The 9,689-nt window shown below is 32.8% G+C and overlaps 1 protein-coding gene across 1 annotated transcript; it reads right to left on the bottom strand.

Annotated features, from left to right (window-relative positions):
* Nucleotides 1-627: 627 nt before the first annotated feature.
* On the bottom strand, nucleotides 628-8,543 carry LOC127857160 (uncharacterized). Its single transcript, XM_052393564.1, has 12 exons — nucleotides 8,278-8,543; nucleotides 8,006-8,035; nucleotides 7,623-7,735; nucleotides 7,313-7,377; nucleotides 6,855-7,009; nucleotides 5,873-5,984; nucleotides 4,680-4,826; nucleotides 4,277-4,407; nucleotides 3,926-3,996; nucleotides 3,293-3,343; nucleotides 2,146-2,170; nucleotides 628-1,788 (listed from the first exon to the last, which is right to left on the bottom strand). The coding sequence occupies exons 3-11, from the start codon at nucleotides 7,689-7,691 to the stop codon at nucleotides 2,156-2,158; spliced, it is 816 nt and encodes a 271-aa protein (XP_052249524.1). The 5' UTR covers nucleotides 7,692-7,735; nucleotides 8,006-8,035; nucleotides 8,278-8,543; the 3' UTR covers nucleotides 628-1,788; nucleotides 2,146-2,155.
* Nucleotides 8,544-9,689: the final 1,146 nt, after the last annotated feature.

Raw genomic sequence — 9,689 nt, 5'->3', positions numbered from 1 at the left:
CAACTATTAAATTAACTTCATACGTGTTATAATATAACGTCCATCTTTTTCTATTGTTAACATGCATATAGAAGCATTTTAAATTTGTGCTTTTATGGAAAATTCTGGTTATCACAAAATAATTTTTAAGATTTAGTCTTTGGTGTTTTTCTAATGTGTGGCTTTAAAATGATGTGTTTTTACGCAAAATCTAGGTCTTCTAAATTGAATATTAAAAGCCAATGCATACATAGTGTAAACTGTGTCAAATTGATATATTTTAACACAATCTAATTTACACGGTCTGCTCTTGTAACTTTAATCTTACAGTGTAATTGGTTTCATGGTGAGGAAATTCCGCCAAAATAGAAAAGCAACATAAAACATGCAATATGTTATTCATCTTTATGAAAAATATAATGTTATATTATCTTATATATAATAATCCTTTAAAAAGAACATGAGTATAACAGCACAAATATAATTATATATACAAGCATGTAACTGCAGTATTAATACATATATGAATCATTGTTTAAAAAAAAATTCACTATTGAATACACGCATATGAAGCTATTATTACAACTTTTGAAAACAGGTGACGTTTGATATAACATTGATAAATTTACAAAGGGCTTATTTTTTAATGTACCATGAACAAGATTAAGTAGGTAAAGCCAACGATTATAATAAAGGATACTTAAAATGCATATTTTATTATTGAACATTCAGACATATAAAGTATTTATGTGAAACTACTTGGGTACTTATAACTGGTTGTACACTGTCTAAAAAAGCAGAGATTAATTCAACCTTTGTTTTCAATATAGTATAACAACAACAACGAAATACAGACGGATTTCATATCCTTACACAATCATAAATATCTCTTAACAAACTATTTGTTAAAAATAATACATTAATCATAATCAGTTCAATATAGTTCATTAAAATACATAATTGGAACACAGAAAATGCACATGTATGCGCCAATAAAGGCTTCGTTTATCTCTTTGCAATAAAACAATCGTTACGAAATGCAGCACATATACACAGACGAACAACACAATGTGACTGTTTTCGATCAGTGGTATAGAACTTATGATCCTCGTCAATCTCTTCAAGGAATCAGGTGAGATACAATAATTTCGATGTACTTGACATGCAATCATACACATATATATATGTACAACGATATTTGATATGTGTGAAGATATTTGCTATGTGTGTTTCAGAAAGCTTTAATTATGCAACAAACTTCATTCTCTCCGATTTCTGAAGAATTCGAATCACATTTGTTAAACCAACATTAAATCCGCCGTGTATCCACTTTCAATGAATAATGTGTTCCACGTGGCAAGCGCAACCGTTCATAACCAGAAACTATCGATTTCAAAATCTAAATGTCATTGATATAGAAAATAATATACACTAAATCGTTTGTTGAGCACCGTATGTTTGATATGTGCAAAAGCGAAGTAATATCTCAGATATGAAATACGAAGTGAAGTACATATTTTTTTTTTTTTTTTAGATGGGGTAACAGAACAAATGTTTAACAAACTTATATTTTTTTCCTTTTCATCAACACAACTTCAGTTGTACATTGTTATCAAAACGTTTTTAGAAATCGTGTTTAGTCGTCAATTATTATCCAATTCACATATTTCAACATGGACCATCAATGTTTGGAACACAGATTTATGTCCCAATGAAATATCCTTTTTTTGCGATTGGAACCATACAATGACGATCCATTACTTTGGAAGACGGTGTGCATGGCAGCATACGTGTTGATTATCGCAATATCTTAAAATATGACAAATATTCAGGTTAAAACTCTTTTCTCGTGATGGATTTTATACTAACTTTGTTAATATAGCATATATTCAAGAAAATTCGTAGTGACGCAATGCTATGCTTTTAAATAAAAAAAATCTATAATATTTTTACCTTTAAAACTAACTATGCAAGTGGTGTTAATTAACATCAAAGCCGAAATCAAAACACAATACAACAACCAGAATGTGAAAGTCTACATATCACGTAACTGCAATTAATAATAGGTAGCATATAATTGTACTGGTTGAATCAAATATATATGTGAATAATAACGTATTGTTATGAACGTCCGCATTGTATAACATCAAACAGCACAGTACTTACATAGTCTTTATCACATCTTCGTGCCCTGCAAGTATTAATACAATCAAGATAAAGACTTAAGCACATGTGCGTACAGCAACATTACAATCTTAATAAACCTCTCAGGATATTCTTACAATAAATCAACCAAATGACGTGTCGTAAATTAATTGGACAAACAATTGATTTTTAAGCGTAATTAACAGCTTTAAAAAGATTAAAAACGTTGGTCTGTGAATGTACAATCTAGTTCGGGTAAGCTTGTTGATCAATAGTAATTGCACATACTAATGACTGAGGTAGTGAGGAGAATGAGTTAGGAATGACCAAGAAATTCATATTCAAGTTAAGCGACATGCGCTCTACCAGTTGAGCTAACTGGTCCGGAAAAAACATAACTATATTGATCATAACGCTTCTAAATAGGATAAGCCCTACGGTGCGAAACTGCGAGTTACGAAAAGTATTCCTGAAGCAGTTAGAAGTTAGACATATTATAACTATTATTTAATGTCAAAGGCATTATATTTTGGCTATGGATTAGACTATAAAAATGTCGTTAAAAGATATTTTTGTGAAGACACTTTTATTCTTTCATACACAACCCCATGAAATAACTAGAAATTCTTCGACAATCTTTGACGAACTGAAAGGCGGTGCGATGTTTGTATTGTTTCATGTAAAGCACGTCATAACTTCAAAAACAAAATTAACAAGAAGCTATTCATTTTGCTGAAAGTGGTAATGCATCTTAAAATGAACATATCTCTGCATTTTTTCGACAAATTCATCTCAAAACAGACACATCTCTGTACTTTTGAGATAAATGCCATTTAAAAGGGACAGATTTCTGTAGTTTTGAGACAAATGCCTCTCCAAAGGGACTCATCTCTGTACTTTTTCAATAAATGCATCTTAAAAGGGACATATCTCTGTACTTTTGGGATCAATTCATCTCAAAAGAGACACATCTATGTGCTTTTGAGATAAAGGCATCTCAAAAGGGACACATCTCTGTACTTGTTCGATAAATGCATCTCAAAAGGGAAACATATCTGTACTTTTGAGATAAATGCATCTCAAAAGGGACACATCTCTGTACTTTTGAGATAATGCATCTCCAAAGGGACACATCTCTTCGAGATACACTTTTTATTTCAGTACATACCTCATATCTAGAATGTGGTCTCCTATCGGTTAGTGGTCTCTGTATGTGATACTGTAAAATAAAAACAGGTTAATACTAGAGAGTGAAATAACGAAAGGTTGTGACTTATTTCTTTTTATCAACATACTGTTTTTAATATAAGTTACAATCATCAGTCAAGTTTGTAAATATAAATGATTATGAATGTGTTGATTTTTAAATGTTAAACTATATAGATACGTTATAATTTCAAAATGAATTCTGGCCTATTAAACATTATTTGCTAAACTTCCTTACAAAAATCACCTTAGCATAAAGCAAGAATAAATAACGGAATATAGACATATAATTTTGACAGTCTTATAATGTGTGTTTCGACTCTAGGGTACATTCATAATAGCATTATAGTCGCAATAACATTATACAAATATCATATTAATATATCATGGAAATATGCACCCAGAAATATTAATTTTCCATATTATTGATTGAACCCCACTTTGTGCAGAAAGTAAAATATGTGTTAAAAAGTTATAATGAACCTTTTGCCATATAGACCTTAAGCAGGGATGAGCATGCTTTTGCTATAAGAATACGGTGTGTTGTACGTGAATATATACATGCATATACATACAAATAAGGTTCGTTACTTACTGGTTCATTTGGAGATATGTAATTGAACAAGAAGTCCCATGAGAAATTTGAAGGCTGTTGGTTATCGTAAACTGAAACAAACCAAAATGTTTGAATTTTATCATAAACATTAATTAAAAAGAGTATTAAAATTGATAGCAAATGGTGACTGGTGGTAATGGTTTCGTACCACGCACGTGGATGTTGCTGTACTGTTAAACTCAGCCACCAGATATGACAATTTACTATTGTTTTTACGGTCTGAGATATCACTAATGGGTTTCGATTTTTGACAAACATGTATACGGTTCGGCATAACCTTTGTCTTTTTACTTCCATCACAAAACCCGCATGATTGCGCCACGTACGTACCATAGCGTTCCTGGTTGGTGAACGAGGCGTCCCGTTGTCGGCTATGCTGCTTGTACATAGGGTCGTTTCGGCCCAAAGTATCGATTTTCACCGGCATGCCATGTGCGAAGAAACCATTGTTGAACGAGTCCCTAAAATAATGAAACAGAAGCATAATTTAAACATATGTTATTTGTGTTTGAAGCTGCAGAAAACGGCTTGTTTGACCACTTATGCTTCGTATTGGCCATATCAAGGAGTTAACTTGCTTGACATCAAAACGTTCACTTCAAAAAACCTTTAATGCTTAACGTTTTTGGTATGTGCATAAACATAAGATTGTGCAAAATGAAATACACCACGTTTTGCAGCAAAGCGGGTAATTATGTATTTTTTTTCGTATATTCTAAATGCTTTTCTGTACCTGTCATATTCAGTTGAGAACTTCCTTCTTCGGTTTTTCACAGCACACATGATGATTATGGCCACAACCAGAACCGCGATCGAAAATAGCGGAATACCAATACCAAGCCCTAGAACCAGCCCTAAATCGTCCTCCGTCTTGACAGGCCTGCAAACAAACGTAACAAGAGTTTTTTTACCTACAAACATCAAATATCCTAAATACAGCTATCCCCTACAATCAGCAATGCCCTACAAACAGCAATCCCCTACTAACAGCAATATCCCTCAAACAGCAATCCCCTACAAACAGCAGTCCTCTTCCGGTTTAAAGTTGATGCAGAAATAATAAGACCTTCATAGAATTAATAAATCTAGCAGTGATATTTTTATGTTGTGTAAGGATTCCGAAGTTAGTGTTTAATCATTAGGGATATAGCTTCAACTCGATTCTGGAAAACAAACAAGAATTTTATTGTCTGACGAAACCAAACGTAAATAATTTGCATATTCTCGATGGCTCTCTATCCATATACTGTGATGAACATTATTCGGACTGGCAAACAGACGAACAAACTGAAAGAGCGTGCATTTTTTCCACCATATGGCGCTTTATTGAAATATATAAATTTAAACTACTAGGAGTACGATTTTGTTAAGTTTTCGCGGTAGTCATATTTAAGTGGTTCTATCATTTCTTTCACCAGAGCATCCGTTACTTAAGCAATCGCAAATTGTGACTGAATATAAACTTAACTAATATGACCCGCTCTCATCTTACTTTTTTTTCAACTTAACTGGATTACTTTTCGAGTTTTTGCAGAATCCAATTCTTTCTTTTAATTACATACGTTGCCATGACAACCACACTCAAACGTAATTAATGTTTATTAAACCGTTATGGTCTCTATCCACATACCAAGTTTCATCAACATAATTTAAGTAATTTTCTAGTGATATTATGATTCAGATTCGGAGGGACAGATGGACAGGCGCACTAACGGACCCATGGACACGCGGAGGGGGTAAACCTGTAGAATTTAGCATAACATCCATGAGTCATCAAAACTCAAATTCCTGACCATAAGATCAATCAATATCCTCAATTCAATTAACTCAGACTAACTACTCGCCTAATCTTATAAATAATTTTTTGAATCTCCACATTGTTTTGAATCGAATCCATTTTTTTAATTAATTTACAAATCTACTCACCCGCAGGAAGGCTTCCCATCCACCACCACGCATGCGTAGTTGTTAGCACATTGTCCGCGAGCACTCAAGTAGATTGCACACTTTTGATCATTCAATGGTTTCGTGGCATCAACTTTAATTGACAACAGTAATATACTATAGGGTATCCTTAAAATGAAACTTGACAATTACGAGATTTTTTGGCAATTAATAGAACGTAAATACAACAGAATCTTATCGTTCTGTTTTGCAATAATCAATTCTAAAGGAAAGATCGACATTCAAAAAATGCTTGTAGAGACTAAGAATTTAATGTCGTCATGCGCTTAGCAACATTAGAACGAGTTACCAGCATTGACTTTAAAATGCCGCAACTGCAACGTAAAGTAGTTAGTCAGGTGTAATAGAGGATATTTGTTCATGTTAGTCTAAGATCGTTTGTTATTTAACGAGTCATCATAGAAAATATATTTTCACGAATGGCGCTGCCACGAATGAAACTATTATTTTTCTATCATCACGAGTGAAATAACAAACGATCTTACACTGACATGAACCACTTTTCTGTTTCTTTTATGCCCCTTTTTTCAAGAAAATAATAAACAGCTGTTTTCCTTTCGCTGAAAAGTTCCCCTTTCTCCCGTGGCGTGCCTCAATACATTGCAAAACACAACATGACGTCATTAGTGTGACGAAGTGACGTCATTATGCCAGCGCAATTCTCCAGTTAAGCAGTTAAACTCTTTTACAATGTAAATAAACGGTGAAAAAGCATAAAAGAAATAGAAAAATTTGTTGGATTCGGTGGAATGTCGATTTTAATTCACTCGTGATCATCGTAAATATATATATAATTATTTATGATAATCTAAAAATAGAAAAAGGAGTTCCAAAAATGTGTTATTTTCACCGGTGAAAATAACAATTTTTTTATTTTCACTGCTGTTATTGCACTGCAGAAATGTCATATGTTATCATTAGGTATAAAAGAAGGCAATCTTACATAAAACTCCGCCAACTGCCACAAGACTCGCTTGATATTGCACGTTGTTCAAATCCAGTTTTGCATTGTTCAAGTCCTGTGTTGCTTGTGTGAACAGCTGTAAAGCTTCTGGGCTATCGTCCTTGATAAGAGTGGCGTCAACAATCAAACTTCCACTGAAAATAAAAAAAAATGTGCAATTCTTTCAACATCATCGTAGCGTTAAAGTTGAGTTGATGTGTGTTATCATTAGTGAGCCTGTCTTATCGCTAGTCTGTAATGTGTTGTGTAATTGAGTCTTTGTAATTGTAATTTGTAGATTTATGATGATATTTACTTTACCAAACGATTGAATTTGTAAATGGTCCTTACATTAAGTAAAATCGACCACACTTGTGTGTACCGTTACATTTGTTAAGCCGTATAGTGCCGACGTTCTTTAATATGCTATAAGTCTTTAACGTTACTGAGCGACTTACATTGAGATACTATTAACTATAATCTTCTTCAGTTTGCTACCCATCTTCACATACTGGGCAGTAATCTGTAACAAATCAACATCACACAAACAAGAAAGTTATTAAGTTTGCATAACACACAGAAAAATAACAGCTATATAATTTTATTATAATTATATGTAAACCATACAAAGAATCATTCGAAATTATGCAATGGTGTTTGACGTAAACAACGTTTTAGAACTTTACGGACTAATAATGAAATTAATTGTTTAAACATGCATGGAAAGGTGAAAGAAATAATGTTTAGTAAACAACACGTGGGACTTACCCAATTAGACAATATATCCGCCCACTTATCGAACGTCGCCTTCACAGAAAAGTTCAACTGGCTGACCATTTCTTTAGGAATGTTAATCGTGATGGAAATAGCAACGCGATCCTCTGATAAAAGAAAATGCAAAATACGTGCATTTATTTTAGATATTCACCATGGAAAAAAGAAAAATCTAGATATCTTATCGTTTTACTCCTCCGTAGTGGATACATTAAATAACACTCTTTGTACAAAATTACTATTCAGTAGATGTCGCCATTATTGTATGCATGAACAATAATGAAACTTTGCAAAGTATTACTGAATTATCAAAAAACTTATTCGCCTGCCCTTTAAGAACTTAATGTTATTTAGAAACAAAACGAATAACTACTTACGTTGCGGGGCTAACGTAGTTGTTGTTGTGACTGAAACAAATGAATTAAACTACTAAGTTCAAATACCAGTTAAACTACTCCATATCATTTTGCGATATAAAGATAAGGTCAGTCAAACTTAGTTTCAACAAAGTTTCAAAGAGGCAAACGATCATCAGTATCAATATTGACAGATTGAATATAATATATAATTAGATTCTTCACAATAATATTCATAATCAACATCATAATAAAGTAATGAACATCATTAAACTGATTTCAAATGTTCTTACCGTCCTGAACGCATGATCCGTTTTGTTCATTGAATCCTATCAGACACGAGCATTCAAACCCTCCGTTGGTGTTGTGACAGAATAAATTGGCGCTACACGTATGAGTTCCAAGCTGGCATTCGTCTACATCGGTGTCACACGTCGATCCTTCCCATTGGGCTTTGCACAAGCACGTGCCATTCACGTTGTTGCAAGTCTTCGTTGAAACCAACGCGTTAGTGGTGTTGCAGTTACACGGCTTGTTACAACCTTTCCCATATGTATTGTTGCTACATGCTGAAACAAATTCAATTAAATGAATTAACAATAATAAATAAAAATAAATAAATAATAATAATCATGAATTCATCCGAGATTTCTTAAGTAAGGAACTTTTTTATGAGAATCTAGATGGATATAGCGCGTATCCCTATAATTATGTAGTTTGTAACAACAAAAGACTATAACAAAACGCGACCTGTGCTAAATAATGTTGTTCACGACAAACCTTAAAATAAAATGCAAAGCTATTTCAGTGATTATACGGAAACAATGTTAACCTGAAATCGTACGAACCAATTGATCACCAGACTAACTCGCACACTTTTTGTGTGGTGGTTGTTATAAAAAACAATCACGAAATTAGAGGTAATAAATGACATCCGGAAAAGCAGGAATTTACAAGATTCATATGCATTACAAATAAATGAATACTGCACCAGTATTACCTTATGAACATTATTCAAAAGTGTTTAGCCTGCCTAATATAGGCAAGTAAACGATTCATGCGTGTTGCTGCACGATGCATTGGTTTTACAGTTGTGAGTACAGAACATTCATATCAGATAATGGTGACATAAGTTTACATGTGCATACATTAGTATATTTCCTGGTGCATTGACATTATATAGCCGATAGCTTCAAATAAGGATGCAACATCATTTGCCCGTTGTAATGTAATTTAAATCTCTTTCAAATGCAAGTTCAACGAATTAAATAACAAATACTCTTGCACTTATTAACAATGAAAAACGGTGTTTCATAAAACACTGAATTACCAAGTTGTATGAATGTATGGTATGTAGTTGTTAATCATCATTTACAAATGTTACTGTTCATATAAGTTTGGTTTAATTCTAGAATGTGTGTACAAGATATTTTACAAACATCTTAAGTTTATAGGATTGGAACGGTACCAAAGCTAGTAGGGTTCCTTTCCCCAGTAATATATTTACATACATAGTGACGGTAATTTGCATTTTAAACACAAAACAATGAATAATGATTCGAGGTTAAACAAGTATGTGAGTATCATTGGAATCAAAATTTTTTTTTTAAATATTGAAACAGTGTATTTAAGAAAACAAAGTAGAATCAAAGAAATATTTGTTAAGAAAAGAAAATGTAAAAAAAATAGAGAACCGATAGTTATA

This window comes from Dreissena polymorpha, chromosome 14 (assembly GCF_020536995.1).
Source record: "Dreissena polymorpha isolate Duluth1 chromosome 14, UMN_Dpol_1.0, whole genome shotgun sequence".
Classification (NCBI taxonomy): Eukaryota; Metazoa; Mollusca; class Bivalvia; order Myida; family Dreissenidae; genus Dreissena; species Dreissena polymorpha.
Note: the sequence above shows the minus strand (reverse complement) of the source record. Positions and strands in the feature narration are given on the sequence as shown.

Coding starts and splice junctions, on each gene's coding strand:
- LOC127857160 (XM_052393564.1), bottom strand. CDS start 7,691: ATGGTCAGCCAGTTGAACTTTTCTGTGAAGGCGACGTTCGATAAGTGG. Junction 4,827..5,872: donor GATGGGAAGCCTTCCTGCGG/GTGAGTAGATTT, acceptor GTTTGTTTGCAG/GCCTGTCAAGACGGAGGACG. Junction 4,408..4,679: donor TTCTCAACTGAATATGACAG/GTACAGAAAAGC, acceptor TCATTATTTTAG/GGACTCGTTCAACAATGGTT.